Source organism: Aplidium turbinatum, chromosome 5 (assembly GCF_918807975.1).
Source record: "Aplidium turbinatum chromosome 5, kaAplTurb1.1, whole genome shotgun sequence".
NCBI lineage: Eukaryota > Metazoa > Chordata > Ascidiacea > Aplousobranchia > Polyclinidae > Aplidium > Aplidium turbinatum.
This window is the reverse complement of record NC_137476.1, coordinates 11,357,546-11,380,651: the sequence shown is the minus strand read 5'-3', so window position 1 is coordinate 11,380,651 and position 23,106 is coordinate 11,357,546. Positions and strand designations below refer to the sequence as shown.

Below are 23,106 nucleotides of genomic sequence, written 5' to 3'. Positions count from 1 at the left end.
GGTGCATTGTTGAGTAAACAAAACGTATTGTTAGTTTAGGAGAGTTACGAACTATGAACTACAGACGAGCTGCAGTTCTTCACTAGCACTAAGCATTGAAAAGTACGTATATAGGTTGCACTTCTCTTAGCGTCATAAATAAAGCAGAAACAAATAATAAGATCAACAGCACTGGTTGGATTCTGACGTTGAGGATTTGTTTCGCATATTTTGAGATAGGCTTTCGAGTTATTTTTAGTTTTATAATTCTTACTTTTGGGCTTATTGAGTAGACCTCAATGGCAGTTGAAAGAGATAATAGTTCTATGTACGGTATACTGTAATAATAACGGTAATAGGAGACAGAGCCAGATAACCTGCAGTCCTAAACAAAATATTTTTTCAGAGCACCAGAAAAAGAGGATAATAGAGTTCCACAAATATTGCTCACTTCATCGTTATCACTTCGTCTTTGTGTGTATTGTAACCTATCATTGCTAGTATCTTTGATAAAACTGACGTTGAGCTTAGAATTTTGCCGGCGTTTTTAATGTCAAGTAATGTTATTAGTTACCAAATTGATTTGGTAAAAATGAAATGTTAAAAATGGAATCAAATATCATTCTCCTTCCGCCACAGGCATTTCTCCAAAGAATGCAGACATTTCGGCCAAGATCTTTTCATTCTTACTGTTTAATGGTAGGGTAATAATCTTAAAAATCTACACTGCCTTCACAATTTCCCTGTCTTGTTGCACGTGGTTCAGAACTTCAGCATTTAAATCGAGGTCCGTAGGCTATATCAACTTCAGAGCATTCTGTAAAACCGCGCGTCTGCTGTTTCGATGTTACGCCGAATTCTGCAGTTAATATCCATGTTGTGCATCTGTAGGTTACTGAAATAAAGGATACTGAAATACTGATTACACAATACTGCAGTCGAACCTTCTTTTAAAATAAATCGTTGTTACTGATAGCGTCTGTGGTTAGATCTTTCATCTGGTTTTTCTTCTGAATCCTGCGTTGTTTGTTATGTGAGAGTCGAGGTAACAGAAGGACAGCACTAGCGTTATGCCATTTGGTGTGGTGTGAAGTGGAGTTCAAGATTTAGGAGTAGGGCTGTGTTTTGATTCAGAAATTGCCATCACTACGAACATATCTAATTATTGGAAAAATCGTATCTCCTGTTTTGTAGCAACAAACGATTTATTTTTGAATTAGCAAAAATACTTTAGGGATAGATAGGTTACGTTTTGAGTCGATGTCAAGTTTAAGCACAATGCTTAAATTAAGGAACAAACACAGCTGGCGAACAGGCAGAAGTTCGCGATTCAATAAAGCAAAAGACACGAAAAACAGAACACACCTTAGTTTACTTTTTTATAAACTTGCGGAAATATGATAATTAATATAATTTATTGACTTTAGTAGTTTTTCTTTTTCCGTATTGAGTTGAAATTTCAAACAACCTGCCAATGTATTGTTGCCTAGTCTTTATGGCGAGCGTCGAGACTTTTTGTTATAGTGACATGCAATCTATTTTCCGGCATGTAATGCTCGCTGACATTGGCCCATATTGAGCACTCAGCTTTGTGCAGACAGCTCGGACGAACATCACATCTCATGTTGTGCTACTTTTTATAGGCTAATAACATGATAAGCAAGCGTGAGCACATGTTTGTAACTATCGCCGTGTGCACTATCATAACATCCGTATTGCCATCGGTAGTGCCTTGTGCACTATGACCAGATGCATATACACCACTAGACAGAGGTCTTACATTATTGTGATAAGTTCTTTCATATTCTTTCTGACATAGGCTACAACTACTCGAGGTTTGCAGCAAAAAAATCTACCGTGTTTCTTGCCCGTCGGACACGGAAACCGAGTCCTCTGCTGGACACTAAAATGCGGAGCATCTTCGGAATAAACATTTCCATTTCTTTGTCGACTAAAATCAAGAACTTTGTGAGACTTTTCTCAGCGAAGCTAACAAAAAACATCACATTGGCCGATTAGGAAGATTGTACTTGACCAGCGGAATATATGGTAAACAGATTCAAGCTTTGAAGTTTCATCCTGGAGTCGATACATGGTGCATAAAAATATTCTCGCCAGAGACAAGCGTGAGCATTGGAGCAATTTTCTTTTCTTGCTAATGTGGCGCGGGGAAACAGATCGCTAACTATATCATCAACCGCTTTCCCACATCTGCTGTTGGAACAGGTTTGTGTGTTCAAAGGAGCTCAAAGGTGGAAAATGAGACACCCACGGCCCCAGTGTACAAGGAACCTCTAATCAATCGAATCAAGCCCATTATTCGATATTGGTTCCCATTTGTTTTACGCTGAACTCAACTTTGGCTTGAGCAAGTCGAAATCTGGAACATTTATCGAATACGACTGATAACCATCACAGGCTGCATACTATGCATAGCCTCGTAGTGGTAAATTAGTTTTAAGCCTACAGATTGAATATACTTTTCTTGTTTTTCAATATTGTGCTCTTTGGCATGAAATATAACCTGAATAAAAAGAAGTCGTATTAACACTAGGGTTTGCTGGGAAATATTGCGACAAGTCGTATCAAAAGATAGTTATCGAAGTAATGAGAACGTCATTCAAAACGTTCTTTGTGTGATTGATAACGTTAAAATGATGTTGTTTGTTTTGCATTCGGATTCTCTTCTGTAAAAGTAGATTCGATATAACCTGGCTTCAGTAAATTGCAGAATAAAATTGGTTACATTTGTGGCTGCATTGCTGGTTGGGCTACATGAAGACATTCGACAACAATGGGCAGTGACCACTTTCAATTAATCTCTGTACTTATTTTAGAATCTTTTTTCATTTTTGTTTACTTCTACTAAAAATGACTGAAAAATACGCGGAAGATACTTTTTCTTCGAACGGAAAAAATCATGATCTTGATGTCGCCACTAAAAATGCAAACACCAAGAAACCATACAGAATTGACTTCAACGTGGTGATGGAAGAAATTGGGGCAATGGGGAAGTATCAAATTTTGCTTGTATTCTTTGGTTACTGGGTCACCATACCAGCTGGCATCAACCAAGTTGCTTCTGTTTTTTTGTCAGCAACTCCTGACTACCGGTAAGTTAGACTACACATTTATATTAAAATTTAGCTACTGCTGAGTTTAGTTTGAATTGTTGCATCAGACCGTACATATCGTACATCAAATACATAAAATGTACTACTTGAATAAGTGTTGCAGTTGCATCTGATGATTCTACCTAGCATGAAACCTGAGGTAGCGCATGACTGATCCATTTTTTTTTTGTAAAATGTTAAAACAATACAGTAATTTACTTGTTACCTTTGTACAGGTTACTTATAGTACAACTAGAGGTGACGGGTGTGAATTATATTTTTGTGCTTATTAAACTTATGTTTTTTAACAAAAGTTAAGCTAAAACAGAAAAAAAAATTAAATCAAATAAAAAAAATTTCAATAGCTGTTATTTCATGTATCTTTCTTATGTCTTAGTACTGCCTTTTTTTTTGTGGACATAGACAAAGTTTTTTGGATAAGTAGGCTATACTTATTTCCCACCTATTTACTTTTTTATCAAAGCTTTTTAAAACTTGCTTTTTCCTTTGTAGGCTACCATATTCATGAAATGCTACTGTTTTTCTTTAAGAAAATCGTGAAGCAGAACTTAACTTATGACATCATCATTAATAACTCACCATCATCAAGCAAAACTTAATACGGTACCATATTAATCTCAAACTTAAATCTAACTTAGTTGCTTATGAATATTGCTGCTTCTCACTCGAAAAGTGTATAAAATAATCGCAAATAGGCTTGTACAAAAACAGCATTGTTGCGACTTCTTTCCAGGTGCGCTCTTCCTCCATTGGACAACAAGACGCTGTTTCCCAATTTGACTGAAACCCAGCTTCGTAATCTCACTCTTCCTATTGATTCCAGAACTGGGGTAGGCTTCGTTGAATCAAGTAAAAAATGATTTAAAGTTGAAGTAAAGCTGTAATAACGGAAGGTCGATCTTTCAGAAATTTTATGAATTAACCTTTTTAACTTAATGAACTAAACATACACATGCCACAAAAGTAAATTTTTCAGTTCAGCAAATTTAGACTCTTTAACAAAATTCCGATATAGGCTAAGCAAGTCCGTCAAAAAATTGTAGACTTCCTCAGGCAGAGAATAAAGATTCAATACAATGACCAACATAGGGCAGTAGCCCATATCTACTGCTGTAAGTAGCGCCTTGTTTAGTTTTTCATTTCTAAATAGTAAAATCCCTCTTACATCATAGGTTATTTACGTTTTTGAAGTAGTTTTCACCTTTGTGAAGATTATGGGTATTTAATCTTTTATGGGAAAGTATTTTAATCTTTTATTGAGTTTGTGATTCGATTTTCCTCAACTGATTGCAGTGAACTATGGTTATCTAAACTTGCAATTATAAAAACAAAATGTCGAAACTACTTTAAGATTGACAATAATATGAGCTGTTGTTCATCTTGTGCTGTGCCTAGATAATACCACTTGATAGCAAAAGCAGTAGGTCTATCAGCCTTCACATTAATTTATTTTTTATTGGCATTTGAATTTAATTTTGATGTTATTTTTTTTTTAACAGATTACTAGATGCATTTTGCACAAAAAAAGTAAGTTAAATTGGCCAGGATCTTCTCAGAGGTAATAATTTCAAAAAGATTTGAAACCACTGACATGCAGGAAAAATAGAAACCGATGCGAGTGGAGAATCTGTCTGTGGAGAAAACTTGATTGAAATTGACCCAACGAACACACTTTTGATACAAATTCTATATCTGAGTAAAATGCCAAATCGTGAAATACCGTACAATAAATTACAAAATAGTAGCCTACCATAAAGTAAGTTACAATAAAATGCCAACACGTCTATTTAATACAAAATTATTTTTCTCTTCATACAATGCTGTTTGGCTATTTGTTTTGCAAGAGTACAGTTGGTTTGAGAGAAAATTTCTTTTCACTTTTATCACAAGCAAGTAGGCTATTATTAAATTTCTATTATTTGCTGAGCTGCCTAGCAAAAATAGTTGTAAATAAGGTAAATTTTATTTGCGCTCTACACAAGTCGCACCTCTGATGTCTTTATAAAACGAAAATCTATTCAGAAACTTTCTTTGTACAAATTTGTCAACTTCTCAGTCTATTGCTCAATGTTTTGACGTTTCATAACAAAAGAAAATTTGCAATCATGTTCATCAGTCACCTGCTGCCTTCTAGTTGTTAAATGCAGTAGAGCTATAGGCCTAGTTTGTCAATCCTGGGTAGAAGACTGCCTTACGTGACGCAACGAGTAGCCTACAGCACCACACATTTTGATCTTTTACTTCATTTTCTTCCAATTAAACAAAGCTTTGACAACCTTCAATGGATCAAATCGGATTTAGCAGGAACTCCACCCAAATTTTTTCTATTTAGCAGGAACTCCACCCAAACTTTTTCTAACCAGAACTGGTTTTTCTTTTTCAAACAATCTACTTAAGTTCATAAAAATTACATATCTAGAAGTAGGCTATAAATTAAGCATCACTTTAAATTGCTATCTTTGAGACAAGACAAGGATACCAAAAGCTGAGTTAAAGGCAGGGCGGTGCTAAATTATTTAGATAATAAGTGATTCTCATAGGCTACTTGAATCTAAACATCGAAAGATGTGAAGATAAGGTTTCATTATAGCCTACTGAGTCTTCAGCATTAATGAAATTGGGTTGGCCAGTTCTTTCTCTTGTCCTCTTTTTCTTTGGCAACTAAGTTACCCCTAATCGATTTATTACACCCTGGGTAAAGGTGAGCGTTGCTTTTTTTAGGCAATCAGCTTAAGCCATAGACTGGCTTAAGCTGACAATTGAACTAGGATCGCATGATTGGAAAACGAGAGCCTTATCTATTGCTTGCGTCATCTCACAGCCAGTTGGGTACGGTAACACAAAACAAATTTATTCTCTATAAACATTTAAAATATTTGGATTTTGAAAAAGAATCGCAACACAATTCCTAATAAAGAAATTTCATGGGATACGAAGACAAAGCAAAGAAAAATTTACTTCCAAGCAAATTTCTTTTTTTTATGTTTCAAACACCTCCAGTAGTCAATTGCACGTCAGGCCAATCGTAAAAGTATTCTTCAGTGTTTACGCAACCATGCATTGTTCATGCAGACAATAAAGCCTCTTTGTCTTACGGCATGTGTCACGAAAATTAACGAGTCCTAACTGCAAACAAATTGAGTAAACAATAACCATCCAGTTAGGTCGACTGATTATTGTCTCATCCACTGCTTCTCGTGGTTTAAGTGAAAACTTTGATTTTTGAAAATAGGCTATGGCTGCCCGGATATTGCAGTCTGTCTCTTATCGAGAGTACGTGAGAATCGCCGACCGAACAACTAACTGTTTGGAATTCCAAACCATGAACTTTTGCCCACGTATTTCTAGACACAAACAGATGTTCAAGTGGTTCTTTTTGTGACAAATTCATCAAGCAGAAATGATCACCAAAATGAAATAAAAACAAAATATGTAGCGTAGCCTACAGTGGATAAGTTGAGGTCCGAAGAAGCGACTCGTTGTTTTACGTCTAGGGTTTTATGGTTATAATCTGGATTGGAGCGATTTTCTTGCCACCCAAGAAAAAAATGACAAATTTTATTCTGTTTCTGTCAATATCTGTATATTTTGTGGCCAATAATGATTTAGTGTTCAAAACGCAGGCTAAGTATTTGACCCAATTTGTCAAATTAAAATCTGATTTCTGTAAATGTTGATTGTTGCTGTAAGCCTACAAGATATGTTTTATTCATGACAATAGCAAAATTTCAGTAGGCTAAGTAATTTTTTGACGAAGTTAGTTCTGTCTTGTGTAGCTTAGTAAGTTATTGCATAGACTTTCAGTAAAGTTTCGAAAATCCGTCACAACAGGCCTCATCTTTTCTTATAGTAGGCTCTATACTGCACACATTCCACCTCGTTCCTTTATATGGGAATTGGAATAGATTAATCTAATTTTTGACTAATTAAGTGAGTAATACTAATGTGTTTACTTCGAAATATTGCATTATTTTGTCAGTTTTTTAATTAAATCTACTGCTCAACACGCGCGTGCTCAATGCCGCCAGTTATGTAGGCTAAGTGTAATAGGATGGAGCGAGCAAGAAAATTATGTAAAAACAAAAAAAAATTACATGTTTTTCTGTTTGTTTTTTAATTTTTTTTTAGGGGAACACGTGACAAAGTGAATCCCTGGATTCGCTATTGCTTCTCAAATGCGACCAGCGCAGTTTTTTGAGTTGTCTGAATGATCGGTGTGAGATATTTCAAGCTTCAATGAAACTTAAAGTCTGAAAATCGTGCTTTCTCTTTAAATATTCCGTCGATGAGCACTCAACATATTGCATACCAACAAAGCACAAGATCAAAAATCGATGGGTCAACTCTTTAAACAAAGATGACGAAACTGATGAAGTTGTAACTGTTGATAAGATTACTGTTTGAAAAAGTAAATAAGAAATTTCAACATCATCAGAGATAAATAAAGTTAATCAAAAGGTAGATTGCGACACAACTATATCTTGTTGGGTTTGTTTCTTTGCAGGATCCTGATCAGTGTATGCGTTACAACTACAGTTTGGAACCCTGTTTGACGGGTCAGGTGGAAAGCTGCATCTCGCCGTATCCTCCAGTAGCCCCACAAGTGATACCAATCAAGTGTGACAAAGGATTCTGGTTTGACGACAGCGTCTACACAAGCACTACTGTGACCGAAGTAAGTTGGCATAACGTTAAAAGCTTAAAACATTATATTGAGCTAAGAAAATCTGGTTCATTTTGAAAGAGTTTTCAAACAAAAACATTTTTCGTCAACCAATTGCTTGGTTTAGAATCCAGATCACCGTGTTCACATTATTGAAACACGCAATGACCATCGTCCTACAAACCCGAAATACATAATGCCATAACATAACCGAGTGGTGAGAACCCTGGCTCGACACTCGAAAAAGCGCCGGTTCGACACCGCTCGAGCATGTGGCTGTGTCTTTGGCACGACTCATAAAGGCATGCTTGAAGGTAGGCACGAAGATTGACTTCCGTAATTTCCCGTCCACTTAATCTAAATCTCTAACTATCGGGCGAAAGCCTAGATACCATATTATTAATCATCTTCGTCTTTGGTATAAAGTAGAAAATTTGTTGTCAACAACATTGGAGGAATTTTCTTAGCGATTCTCTATTATCTGGTCAAGTCATCCTGCGAGCAAAGACCAGATTTTGTTCATAAGGGAGTAGGCTAAACAGGCCTGACCACAATTATGTCATAGAGTAGTCTACTTAAGTCACCTCTCCAAGACGTAGCAAAAGTACTTATGCGATCTTTCCTGCTGGTCGGTGTTTTTAGTGTTTAACTTTATAACTTTGTTTAAATCAATGTGTTTCAGTGGAACTTGGTGTGTGATGATCTCATATTAGCGACGGTAGTCAGTGCCGTGTATTTCGCAGGAGTCTTCTTCAGTTCTTTGATTGGAGGAAATATTGCAGACATGTAAGACTCTATTTTTATTTCAGATAAGTAGGAATCACTGTAGCCTAACTTGCAGTGAAAAAAACAAGATTGTTTGTCATGCGTGCTCAAATCCAAAGTTTACAGAAAAACATGTCTTAATCGGAAATTAGCTAATTGAAAAATCTTTATCTAACTTATCATCACATAGCCGATTTGACAATAAATTGACTTTGCAAAAGTAAACTAGCATAATCAGTAATAGGACATGACGGCTACTGGTTCCAAAGGTATGGAAATTACCACACTGACCCATGACAAATAATGGCAATGCCAATGGTGACAGAGGAAACGTAATACCTACAATCCCTCGGTTGTAGTAGTGTACACTGTACAGTGTGAAGTCATCATTTTTCTCTCATATTTTTTTCTAAAAGAAACAAAACGAAAAACACATTACACTCAGTAGACTACTGTCAAAATGTCAGTACCCTATCTATAGATTTCTAGGGTTCTTTGACAGATGGAAAATTTATTAACGATGCGATAAGCGTTTTTATTCCTCACCGAGCAGATTTGGAAGATGTCCCACGATGTTGGTCGGGCAAGTGTGCATGGCCGGTGTTGGAATCGCGTGTGCTTACTCACCTAACCTGGTTGGCTTTGCGGCTCTTCGTTTTACACTCGCTCTCTTTCTACAAGCTGGCTACATTGCTTCGTTTGTTTATGGTAAGAAGAAAGGTTCAACAATTTTCATGTTTCAATTTTAACTTCAAAATTTAATCGCGATGTCACCAGGCGACCTCGCCTAGGTTCCGTCCTCCAATTAGCCTGGAACACCAATAAAAATTGCCTTGGCAATAAAACAGTAATAGAAAAAACTAGCTGTGTAAAATAACAGGTATATTGACTCGACAGTCCAATTAACTACCTCTGTGCTATTCTAAAATTGTTTGAGGTACTGGGTGTTAGTATACTAACATTGAAAAGGCAAGCAATGTCTTGTATGTAAGTTATTTAGAATAATTTACTGTGGCCTAGTAAGATTTTTCAGTAATTAAAGAAGACGAGTTCTATCAAATAGTGTTTCTAAACCGTTTCATGTTGTTATCAATAAATCTAAATCCATTTAACAAAAATACTATTTTTTTCTTGTTTTTATTTCAGCCAGTGATCCAGAGCCTATCATCTTTGTTGATAGTTTTAATTTTTTTTCTTTGGTTTACATCTATACGTTTTTAGATCACTGTAATATACTCTAGGGAGGCCTATCGTTGAAGTGAAGTGCTCCAGTACACACACGCAGAGTCTAACTATCTTCGTTCAACAACAGCGTTGGGCTTGTCGTTTGTTAGTCCCTCACGTTAGTTACCACCAAGCTGTCGAGGTGGATACGAACAGTAACGTTGACATGAGGGTCCAGGAGTACATTTAGTCCCGAGACCAGGGTGAATTTAAGGGTCTGTAACTGTTGAAAGGGGCCAGGGAATTTGAAGTAATTACCGCGTGGATATAGTGCGTTTTTCTTACAGTGGGTTGAAAGTATCTTAATTTTCGCCGAGAATCTCATTAGTACCGGGCCTAAGTTTCCTCTCAACGGCCTTGGATACGAATCTAAATAACTGACTACTTTATCAACACTGTACATGTTCAAACTTACGTTTCTTTTTTCAGTTATTGAAATAAGTGGCGAGAAGTGGCGAACTTTTGTTGGAATCAACGTGCAAGCAATGTTTGCCATTGGTTACATCGCTTTGTCGGGATTTGCGTATGCATGGAGAGATTGGAGAACATTGCAATTCGCCATCTCTTTTGTTCCACTTCCATTTGTGCTGTTTTGGTTCTTTATGCCAGAATCACCAAGGTAGCCTACAACAAATATCATCTTTTGGCGATAGGCTTTCGTCATCAACGTAGAGAAAGCTATATGATAGTAATGAACAGCAGTATAGCCTATAGTAGCCTATGGGCTGTACTATAAAGCCTACACTATAAGCCTGGTAGCTACAGTGCATTTTTATGACGTAGACGACGATGCAATATCAATGCTTATTGCTTTGATAAACGTCTCAGTAGCTTTCTTGTTAATGAAAAAGCAAGACATCCTTTTTCTAATAGCCTGTATCTTTCTTTTCATAGGATAGGTTAATTTCATAATTAACATGGTGAACTTGAGATCCAATGTTTGTTTGCTTATTGAAGTGCATTTATGTTTTTCTCCGATTTTTAGGGACCAAATGCAATCTCCCTTTTTAAATTTGTTAACGACACAGTTACCTCTTTTTTCCGTCAGTGTGATGAGTATAATCTGACTGAGCAAGCGAAGCAAAGTGGGCACGCAACCAAGTATCCTGCCTAAAGTCCTTCCTGCACCAGGCTAGATTATTATACAAGTTACAACCGAATAATCGATAGCCTATAGTCTACATTTTACAAAATGTTTGATGGTTCAGTTTTAGGCTATAAAATTAACAAATCTTGTTATTAAGTTTTGAGGATTTTTGTTTTGTGTAGGTGGTTATTCACTCGCGGACAAGTTGAAAAAGGAAAGAAAATCAGTGAAGATATGGCGCGGAAGAATGGCAATAAACTTTCTCCTGATGTTTGGGAAAGAGCGGAAAAAGCAGCTTTATTGCGAGATGTATGTTGTAAAGTTTAGAATCACTTTCATTAAAGAATGTTCTTTATTCACTTCAGGTTACAACCACAAAAAGTGTACTTTTTTATGTTATCAGTTGGTTTAAGTTGCATATTCTACAACACTTTGTATGACAACATAACTGTTTGAATGATCTCATAAGCAAAGCAACAACTATAATATTACATTGCATTGCAGGATGACGAAGAAGAAAAGAATTATTCATTTTTAGAACTCTTCAAGAGACCGCGAATGAGGTTGATTACTTTAAATGTGATGCTGAACTGGTTTGTCAATTCATTGGTCTACTACGGGTTGTCACTCAATTCTGGCTCCCTTGCTGGTAAGGGGGACGGGTTTTAAATTGTTTGATGCTTTAACTGAATTTAATTGTATTCAGAATATTCATGTTTAATAAGCTCGTGCATATGATACCTGGGTACGTTAAAATTAAGTATAGTGTTGGTTGCAAAAAAATATGTAGGCTACAGAACCTTACAACATCTAATAAACTAAATTTTCTTCAAATGTTTATTTTGTATAAGGGGATGATTTTTTGAACAATGCTCTGAACGGATTGGTGGAATTTGTGGCATATTTCATTGTCATAATGACAATGGATCGCTTTGGAAGAAAACCGTTACTCTGCGCTTGCCTCATAGCTGGAGGAATAAGTTGTTTAGCATCTACTGTGGCTAGGGAATTCAGCGGTGATAATCAAGGTATGATGTGACTGGAGAATGGCTATGCAGTTGTGACATCATCATATAACGTCATGTGATGGATCGGTTATGCTATCGGTATTTTTCAGATTTATAGAATATACGTACCCTGACTATAATCTACATGTGCAGTGTGCACCCACAGGCTTCAGAAGTGCTACGAGTAGCGTATTATAAGCTACTATTGCTTCAAGTCGGCTACTGACCTACAAAGTGCTACAATAGCCTACTGTAGCATACAACCCGGCCTACAAAATGCTAGTAACTACTTAGACTTAGGCTACTACTTAGACTCCTTATACAATTAGACTGGCTACATCACACAGTAGCGTTAATGAAACTGTTACATTCAGATTTACTCAACACTGCAACAGCATTTGCCTTAATTGGAAAAATGGCGGTTTCAGGATCATTCGCTATTATTTACAACTTTACTGCTGAACTCTTTCCTACAGTTGTCAGGTTTGGATACAGATAACTTGTAAAAGCCAACTGGTAAATGTAGATTGTAAAAACCAGGGCTGTGGAGTCGGAAGGATTTTGGCGTCGGAGTCGGCCAGTTAGAAACCGAAGAGTCGGAGTCGTAGCCTATATTCTTCGACGGACTTCACCTCCACAGTCCTGGTAAAATCCATCACATAAAACTGGCCGTGAAAGTGTTTTGTCGAAAAATCCCTTTTCCACATTCCTTGAAAGAACAGGCTCTATAGCAGCGTTTCTTAACCTTATCTGACTCTAGCACCCCTTTAAACAGGCCTGAACAGTCTAGCACCTCCTAACTATCGTTGACATACGACTACTACAGTGCCGACCAAAAGTGTACTAGAGGCCAAAATTTTGACATGCATTCAGATCGCTGGCGATATATTTGTAATGAAGTCTCTTGCTGTCTAACAAACTGTGCTGTTGTTTTATCGAAGTTGATTCAGGATTTGGTATTTGACTTTCATTCACCAACAGAAATTCAATTATAACCATATAATGTAAGCGAATCAACTCTCTTAAAACAACAGCACAGTTTGTTAGGCAACAAAAAAATGCAAAGTATACCGCCAGCGATCAAAAAGCCTGTCAAAACTTCGGCGCCGCCATTAAACTTTGGCCTGCACTATTGAAAGGAAAGCGATGTACAAATTGATTATTTTGTTTAATCTTCAAAACTATTGTCGTCATTGTTCACGAAATTATGGCCAAGTTATCTGTCTCCGTATTGTGACATGGATTGTCGCGCAATCGTGACGTCATCATTGCGATGCACTGTCACGCTTGAGCGACAATCTCTCGTCATTCTTTTTCTAATTTTCTAACTTGTGTTTTCCAAACGTGCTTCGTCTTCCTTTTACGATGTGCGAACCTAACGGACGGACGTAATTAAGAGTGTGAAGTGACTATTCCACATCACAATTGAACCCGTCTCTTGTTAACAATATACCATCAATCTTCACTCAACACATGTGGAACTTGAGTCGAAAGTTAGGAAGAAGACAGGTTGGATAGCAGCTCATATACATAGCGGTTATCAAAAAGAAAGAACAGTCATTGATGATAAAAGTAATGGGAAAACCCGAGAATAGTGAAAGAACATGGACAAACTTACACATAGGCTAGGCTACTTAAGTTACCCAGCTGGGTAACTAGTTACACAGCTGGGTAACTAGTTACGCATGTATCACTGTGATTTCTGTTGTTGCTTATGTGTGACCAGTTTCTCTATTCGAGGCATCGTGTTGGCCAAAGCCACTCTCATATCGTGGAGCAACCCATGTTGAAGGCGGTTTCGGTCAATTGTTTTGATTTGGAGCATGGTGGAGAACGCCTTTTCACACAGGTAGGTAGTCGGAAATGCAACGATCAGTTCCAATGCTGCTCGTGCCAATGCAGGATATGCTGTAAACTGATCACACCAGAAATCAGCAAGCGGAAGGACGAAATTTTGTCCGACAACTCTGATTCACCTGCATGTCAATCAGCCCCTCCTTTAGTATATTATCATCACTTATGTCTGCGAAGAAGGGCTGCTGCATCCACTCTGAATATGAATGGTTTTTGGGAACGTATTTTGCCATGGTGGTTTCTAGAAGCGAGAGGTGAGCAACAATATTACAACAAAACATCCACCAAGTAAGTTCGCACAATCTAGGCCTACTCAGGATCAACTTGAGTAGGCTACTTGACTGGGAGATGACTACAATAACAGCAAATCATGTAGGCTACTTCGAAACAGCAATCATTGATATGACAACTGTTGATACTACTGACAGAAAGACGAAAAAATGCAGAAAAGTAAAAAGGCATTTTTTGATATTATACTGCATGCATTTAGCACCCCCTACAGTCTATTCCAGCACCCTTAAGGGGTGCTAGCACCCCAGGTTAAGAAACGCTGCTCTATAGGCTACTATTCAATACCGCACACTATTATTATTCAAAAATCTGATTACTCTTTTTCGTAGGTAAGAAATGACACTTCACTTCAACTTGTAGATTATTGGAATATGTTAATTTATGTGTTAGACTAATTTAATGTTCTGGTGCTACTTAGGCTTGTCCCAACACCTATATGAGTGGCGGCGTTATCGAGAGATTAATTATCTTAAAAACAAAATTTCTGATTTATACAGAATTGAACCAGCAAGAGTACGGAAGGCAACTCAATACCAAGAAGACTAAACAAAATTCTTGTTATTTAGGGTTTTAGGCTATTATAGAAATAACAACAATCAATCAATCAATCAATCAATCAATCGTTTATTTATCAAAAAACAAAACACAAAAGTGACATAAAACAATAATACATACAATGTTGAGGTTTTGTTATTGATAGGGAGACAACGAAACGACCATACGGTCAACTAGTCAGTTGCCACCCTGGAAAGAATAATTTGAGTTATGAAACTAATCAACAATTTAACCAAATTAGTTACAATCAAAAAAGAAAACACAAACAAGACTAATACTTCGACTAGTAGCTTACAATTAATTGTCAGCTTCATAAAATTGTGTGCGAGATTTTCCAACAAATAGTAATCATGAAAATCAGTGGACACTGGACACCATGACAATAGACATTGTTGAATGTAAGAGCTTAGGCCAAATGAAGACCCACTTATCAAGTATCATAACTTTGCAAAGCTGATGCTTTGCTATGTTTTTTGAAATCATAAAAAGATAACTTTTTGAGATTGCTTGGAACCTCTGACCACACCACTGGTCCAAATACTTGTATGGATTTTTTGCCAAATTCTGTATTAGTGCGTTTAACAAAATAATTATTGTTTGCTTGATATCTAGTGTTATGGTTGTGGATGAGTGAAGAACTTGTGAACAATGCACAGTAGGCAGAAGTTCTGTTGTGTTGTGCGCCAAACGTCACACTATTAAGCTAATCACGTTGAATTTTCAGGAGCACGGCAGTAGGAATTGGTTCCATGTCGGCAAGAGCTGGAAGTATCATCACTCCTTTTACTTTGCAACTGCAATACACAATACCTTGGCTTACAAGTGTAAGATGGAATGTTTAAAATGATGTTGGTTTTGGTATCTTTATCCTCCGACTGAGAAAGCCTGGCAAGGATGTTTCTGGCAGTATTACATACTTGTAGAAGCTTTGAACCACTGATTTGTTTGTTTTTTGTTCTATTATCTTTATCCTGCATTGCGGAAAGCGGACTTGAGCGCTATGCATCGGTGTACGCCTTACGCCTTCCGACATGCAGGCTCTCAACTGCGAGCCCAACGCGCTAACCACTCGGCCACTGCTACCGAATTTGACAGAGTAAAGCTTCCGATTGTTGTTGTCTGTAAATTACTCTATCCACTAGGTAACCTACCGTTGAATGAAGAGCAGTCCTTGGAGATAGGCCTACGTTAGCCTATTAAAGCCCACACTCCAAGAGCCGATCCAGCGTCATTGATCTTGAGATTTCTTCGCGCTCAAAGACGAGCGCTTATTAATTCAGCTAATGCTATCGGGGCAGAAGTGCTGTTGCTTTGTAAACTTTATTCACACTTGTAGAATTCATTGGGAAATTTTAAAACATTCAAAGAAGAGAAAAAAACGTTTCAGACAATTCGGAGAAAAAAATTTGGAAAGGACAATTTCTCCAAAGCTGTTTTAAGTTACGGTATCATCCTATGTCTATGTTAGTAGAGAACTGCCTACATTTCTGTATTTATTTGATAGGCAGGGGCGCCGGAACGATTTTTGACTGGGAGAGCAGGATTACGAAAAAAGGGCACTTTTTTTAACTAAAAGGCCAATTTTTTTTCAAGTTTTAAGATAAGTTATAGCGACAATGCTAATCTATCAGCTCACTAAGTATTGAGTAATGATAGCCTACAAGTGTCCGGTATACAAAGAAGGGCATCATGCTATATTATAATGATGTCACCTACTGTCAAGCCTTAAAGCAGCCTGCGGCCATGGCCGCTAAGTAGTGCTTGAATGACCGCCGGTGCTACCTCCTCAATCGGTCAAGTTCGGCCGCCGGTCTCTTCTAGCCAATTATTTAATTTCGCAATAGAATTATCGTGGATTAAATGTCGAAAATATGTAGTATCAAAGAGTGACCCAAAGTTAGGTCAGCCCGTCATAATCGCCACTGTTGTATTGTGCGGGAATATTTGTTATTGATGGAATATATCCATCTGCGATCACTAGCGCTGTAAGTCTTGTTTGTAATTCCCGACGTTTATTTTAACAAAGTCTTAATCCGAAGTGCTAATTTACATCGGCTGGCAATATTGTAGTTTTTATGTCGATTCGATGTTGTCGGACATTGAATCGTTGTTAAAAAGGAGAACTAGGTTAGTTGACATCCGAGGGGAAAACATTTTTTGATCATATTTCGCAAAAATTATGCTTCTTTTAGTAATGTCTTTCACATCATTGAAATACTTATTATCTTGCCGGCGTCAACACATGTCGAACGTTGTTTTTCGTTGCTAAAAAGAATTCTAGGGAGTGGTGAACTTCTTTAAAATCAGCCACATTGGAGACACTCGTGCGAGTGTCGTTAGATGGTCCCGCAGTACTGGATTACAATCCCGATAAAGCAGTTATTGCGTGGTGCAACGATTCTATTGTAGGACGTCGCCCAGGCCCAGACTTCAACAACGCTAAGTGATCATTTTAGCATTGTTGCAAGTTTAATGCTATTTACTTGTGCTATCGTTGTTTTTATTTTGTATTTTGGCCTCCAAGCACGCAGATTTGGCCGCCGAGAAGGCCGCCGAGCTCCCGGTAGGCCACGATGGCTGCCGAAAAAAAACGAGTTTTAAGGCCTGAAACTGTGTTGCAAAATTTTGTGCCGTAGGCCTACATATTATTTTGAGGCAAAAATGAAACATTATAATTAGGCTAAAAGCGAATAGCAGAAATTGTTATATTGCAAAATGTGCAGTAGCTTACATAACTTTAAAAGGGCACCATTGCCCCCCTGCCCCTCCATCTGCAGAAAAATTGAGGGCAGGGGGGGCATCCGCCCCCCCTGCCCCCCCGCTTCCGGCGCCCCTGTTGATAGGCTATTTAAACTATAGGCCATGGCCTTTAGAGTTACGGCCAGCTATGTCACATTTTATGAGCAATTTCTAAAAGTCCTACTTTTGATTTCTCGATCTTTCCAAAAGTAAAGAGCTGTAGTGTTTGTTGAGGTTACTAACACTTCTCGAAACTTGTAGTTGTTTTAGGCTTGGTGTATATCACTTAAATTTGATTAGCGACATCAATTTGATGAAATACAGGCAATAACACATCAATTTTTATGAAATATATAGCACATCAATGTTTAGTGAATCTGCACTTAGGGTACAGTAAGAGGGGTAATCAGCTTTTTTTTATCAATGCCTGGTTTTAGGATACGACAGTATATTCTAAGACCTCTGGGGAAAAAAACTTGAAATCTACGTCTAAAATTTTTGAAATTTCCCTTTAATCACGTACGGTAGATTGAGTGTTTTGCGTTGTAGTGTCGAGGTTTGTTTGACTTTGCAGGGCTCCGGCTACATGCAGTAGCCTACCCTATTGGTGCTAGTTGTGCATGAAGTTTTACCATTTTTGTTTATAGTATTATCAAGCCAAAACAACTGCAACAATTTTCCTGATCTGTTAGTAGCCTCAACAAACATTACAGTTCTTCACTTTTGGAAAGATCAAGAAAACAAAAATAGACCTTTTAGAAATTGCTCACAAAAAGTGGCATAGCTAGCCTTAAATCTAAGGACATGACTAGGCTTATTATACAATAGGCTGTAGTCTACAATAGAAATTCTTGTGTTAAAGCCATACTAAATGAATTTTTCAAACGGGAATTAAGCATTAAAGTGCGTAAACTGAACAATCAAGAATGCATTTAAAAAAAAACGCAAAAAAAATGGTTTTTAATGGCACTGGCAAGGCCCAAAGTCCAATGTTTCATTTATTTTTATATTTTTCAAAATGACCAAAAAGTGGAAACACTGCTCGAGAATACGTCACTATCAACAGTAATAACAAAAGCCACGTTACCACATCTGATGTTTTAACATCAGATCTGATGTTTTGAGCAAACTGTCTGATGTTTTGATGTTAAAATCTGATGTTTTGATGTACATACATACATAGCCTACAGTTACATCGCCCGCAAGAACAACTATTGCTCGATCAGCTGATTGTTAGTCTATAGTGACGTAGATGTACAGTCGCACGCTTCACTGCTCACGCCCATTCCCGTTTTGAAGGCTCTGACAAAAGCGCGCGCGGAATGCTGATCAGACCGCAATGGGGCAAAATTTTATTGAAAATCGTTTTATGGTAGCATGTTAAACACAAAGAACGTGTAGGCCTACAATCGCGAAGTCAGGTTTTTCATTTAGTATCTCTTTAACAAACGAATCTAACTGCTTAAAAATGCTTTAATTTCTCCGAGTATAATTAAAATGCACTACCGGTACGTAAAATTTCGCAGCTTAAGGGAGATCAGAGACCAGTGGGACCAAAATAGTTTTTTTTTAATAACTCAAATAATTTACAAATAATGTGCACCAAACACATTTTTCATAAAGTTCCACTTTTTGCTCACATCTTCAAAACATTTCAACAAAAATTTTTGATGTTTGGATGTTCATTTTCAAGTTTTCAATACCGCACTAAAGTTTCCCACTGATGGTTGCTAACCTAAGAAAGCAGTAGGACACTTTAAAGGTGCATTTAGTGCAACAAGAAACTGGTTGAACCATAGGCATACGAAGCCGAGTAACGTGATCAAGTTTAACATCTTCAAGTTTATTACATAATTATAGAAACACAAAACTACGCAACAAATTAAGTATCGAACGTTTTCGACATCACAAAATGTCTTCTTCAGGAATAATATACATGCAACTTAACAACGTCTGAAAAAAATACAATGGTTAACTTACAGTAATGGTTAATGGTTTACTAAAGATGTTCAACTTGATCACACTACTCGGTTTAACAAGACAAACTCTCTACCGAAGCTCTAAGAAACTAGTTGCAAACAAAAACACATACATTTTACGTTGCTTTCATGCATCCATTTGTGTATTATACTTTGGTACCTCAAAGAAACATTGAAATAAATAGTTTATAGGATTGACTCAACACTATTGAAAACAAAATAGAATACACAATGGAATTGTTTGAATGTCCCATGACTTTTTTGAAAAAAAATGTTTGTCAACACCATCATAATGTGTTGTATATACTGTAGGCTATATGAATACATTTATACTGTCCCACTGGTCCTTGAACAAAATGTCCCACTGGTACCTGAACACCATTTTGAACCATTTTTGCCTCTCAGTTCAAAATTTTAAAAAAATTAACTTTGCAGTTTTTGCTTGATGGAAGTGCAAGTTATAAGATTAACTCAACCTAAAAACTACTTCCTACCAACTCACTGCTAAATCAAAAACACAAAAGAAATTTGATCACTCATGCTTAATTCAAGAAGCGAAAAAAAAAACTCATTTTGATGTCATACTTGAACTACAAAAAATTTTGCCATCAAACTACATCCAACGACATGGACTAGTATCTTGCTGCCACAAGCAAAATTTTAGTCATTTAAGTTCACCACAGTTTAAGAAACTGGTAGTGTGCCACTAGTAAAGCGTCCCACTGGTCACTGATCTCCTTACATATAAAAAGTAGCGGTATGGAAGTGGTGTCATGGTAATGGTTAACCTTCGCGTTCGGAGATGATGGTCACCAGTCGCCACATAAATGTTCACACTGCAATCGCCGTTAGGTTTGGGTGACTTGCAAAGATGCCTGTGCCGCTGTGCGTGAATTTGAATAACGTTACGTTGGTGGCAGTGGAACAAGCACACGTAGACTTGAAAAGCCATCTTTTTGTTCAATGGCAAAAACACTAACATGACCAGAAGCTGGCGACACGCTACAGCTTTTGTCCGCCTTCGCAGCTGTTGGGTTGATATTGACGCCATCCGCTTGTCCCGCCGTTGGGGACTTATAGGGCAATCTACTCTACTTTAGACCTTTCGACAGTGGATTGGGTGACTCTTCTGGGAGGGGGTTTCTCCCGCCTGTACCCTACAGCTCCTAGAGGCCACTGAAGCAAGGAACTCTCTCACTAAAACAAACTGTAAAAAGTGTATCTTTGTGAAATAAATAAGGTGCCGGTGTTGCATTCAACTGTTCCATCTCTAAATTTTCAATGCATGTTGCACCGTTGTAAGTCATGCTGCCAACGTGGGCGTTATTTAAAACTATTAGCCTATTGCTTTTCTTTCAATTTAGCTACTCAATAAATTATATTGGAGTCTATAGTATGGATAGTAGTCTATGAAAGCGTGTTTTCCTCAAACCTGGTGAAAAGCAAAGTTCCACAGGCTAAGATTTTGTGTGGTGTATGATGGGAAAGCAACCTACTCGACTGACAACTAATCAAATCTTTAATCTTTAGGTTATATTTGGTGTTTTGGCGTTAATAGCAGGTATAACCTCTCTTGCTTTCCCCGAAACCCTGGGTAATGAAATGCTGACAACATTGGATGAAGCCGAAGCCTTTTACAAAGGTGTCACTAAAAAGTAAGTATCGGTAGCTTAAAAAGTAAGTAGTGCATGAACGTCTTGTGTTGTCATTCTGACGACAAGCTCATGAAGGAAATCAAACGAAATGGTTCGCCTTCTCCACCATATTGATGTAGCCTATTCAGTATTCACAATGACTAAATAACAAATAAAAACATGATACGATACTTTTAACAGAGAAAGAGAGACAATTAAACGGTCAATGTTTCAAAAGTTTCTCACAATCAATCACTCGAGGTGTTACATAATGGTAGCCTACTGCACCTAGCACAGCCTAATCCTCACAGGTTTGTTCGAGATATACAACTTGCCCAACAGAAGTTGTGTTAAGAAAAACTGTGTTAACAAAGTGGTGGAAATGGTGCTTGCCCCTCGTTCTGCGTATGAAAAATGTAGCACACTATTTAGACATGGGCTAACCATATACAACTGTAGTAGTGCAACGACATCCCGAGCACGGTAGCGGTGAGGATGAACAGAGAACGGCGTCTATATTCTTCGAAGTAGTTTATTACCGTAACACAAGCCAACCTGACAGATCGAAACAAATGAGAGTAAGACCGGTCTGACAAAATCTTATGAATGCAACGTAATGCATGAGAGCAAGTACGCGCTCTGTTATATTCCACTTCCAGCCTGAGGACTTGTACGCAACGCAGAGAAAAAAACAATGGGCCTGTAAGGGTAAGGCATGGACTTCTAAATAGTAGCATCTGGACTGGAAACTCAGTGGGCAACATGAGGCCAAACAGTTGGTACAACAGTTGGCCAACAGTGGGCCAACAGCCAAGTAAATAACCCTGTTGGCCCACTGTTGGCCAACTGAAGTACCAACTGTTTGGCCTCATGTTGCCCACTGAGTTTCCAGTCCAGATGCTACTATTTAGAAGTCCATGGGTAAGGCCACACGGATTCCAGAACCAATTATGAAAAGACGTATGTAGAGCCTGCAGGGGGTACAAAAAATATGCTCGGAAAACAAAAATGATTTAAAAGGAAGAAACACTAATCGGTTAAAATGCGTCCTTTTTACAAGCGATTAGCTTCAATGTCAATGACTAGGTTTAAGATAATAGCCAGATAGGCTAAATAGGAGTAGCTTAGTAGGTTATATTTTAATTAAAGTGATCAATTTTTTTAGAAAAAGCCAGAAAACATCCGAAGCACAAGGCAATGACAATCCAACCTTTGAAGAGGACCTGGACACCAGGTTTTAAGAAGATTTTGATCTTTTGCTGGAGTGACAAATTAAAGGATGTCTGGTTTTCAACAGCTTTTTTTTTGACGCGTGGCTTAGCTGTGACAATCACTTCAAAACGAACTTTGACTTTTTCATTTTTTTAAAATTTGATTATGCTTACTGCTATTTTCGAAAAGTACGAAAATTTGTACCTATAGCTGCAGATTATAATTATACAAATCGGGTTACGTTAATCTGCATATAGCTGAGACCTGCGCAAACTTGCAACCGCATATGCTAATAGCACACATAGTTTACAAAATATCTGCTTCGATTCTCTTCAAGGTTTGAAAGCAAACGAAGTTTTTTGCTGTATCTTGAACAAAATCTTTTAAATAAGCGATTTTTTGAAGATACATTTTTGGTTGTACACAATTTGCTACCAGTGCCTGTAGTAGTAGCCTAGCAGTGTTGAGAGTTAATATAATTAGTTGAGTTATTGTGATGAACAAAATAATTCTTTTCAGGGGTTGTTCAAATATCGTATGATGCTACGCTTTCCGCCGCACGACGTTATTTCTTTCGCTAAGATAACGTGACGGTCAAGACAACCTCTCCTGAGAGCGTCATAGTAGGCCTATAGGCTACTTGAGCAGCTCTTAAATGCATTGAAACTGTAGACTATGTTAGCATCTTATTATCATTTAGTCTATAGTCCGACTATAGAATTTTGTAGCTTATATTTTGCATTAGCTGACGATGTTGCAGTATTTTCTGGTGCAGAGAAGCATAGTCTGCAATAACAACAAGAATAGTTCTATATAAACTCGTTGGCTTTTTGTATTTCTGAGAACAGTTGTCTTAGCAAATTATAAATCAGAAAAAGATACGGTCTTTGGAGTCTGTTTGCATTTAGAGCCTAACAGCTTGAGTCTACTATTCAATGAAAGCTTTCATTTCGTACACAGTACGTATACCCACAAATTGTAAG

At 37.5% G+C, this 23,106-nt stretch overlaps 1 protein-coding gene across 1 annotated transcript; it reads left to right on the top strand.

The window, feature by feature from the left end:
• The first annotated feature begins 2,825 nt into the window (after positions 1-2,825).
• On the top strand, positions 2,826-23,062 carry LOC145771299 (organic cation transporter protein-like). Its single transcript, XM_082583040.1, has 13 exons — positions 2,826-3,092; positions 3,847-3,943; positions 7,618-7,788; positions 8,459-8,562; positions 9,095-9,249; positions 10,195-10,384; positions 11,035-11,161; positions 11,357-11,501; positions 11,704-11,880; positions 12,234-12,342; positions 15,284-15,383; positions 20,808-20,932; positions 22,077-23,062. The coding sequence occupies exons 1-13, from the start codon at positions 2,851-2,853 to the stop codon at positions 22,150-22,152; spliced, it is 1,818 nt and encodes a 605-aa protein (XP_082439166.1). The 5' UTR covers positions 2,826-2,850; the 3' UTR covers positions 22,153-23,062.
• Positions 23,063-23,106: the final 44 nt, after the last annotated feature.

What these genes read in the sequence shown, in the direction of transcription:
- LOC145771299 (XM_082583040.1), top strand. Translation starts at nt 2,851, where the DNA reads ATGACTGAAAAATACGCGGAAGATACTTTTTCTTCGAACGGAAAAAAT. An exon ending in TCAGCAACTCCTGACTACCG is followed by an intron (nt 3,093 to 3,846) that starts GTAAGTTAGACT and finishes ACTTCTTTCCAG; the next exon opens with GTGCGCTCTTCCTCCATTGG. An exon ending in CAATACCTTGGCTTACAAGT is followed by an intron (nt 15,384 to 20,807) that starts GTAAGATGGAAT and finishes TTTAATCTTTAG; the next exon opens with GTTATATTTGGTGTTTTGGC.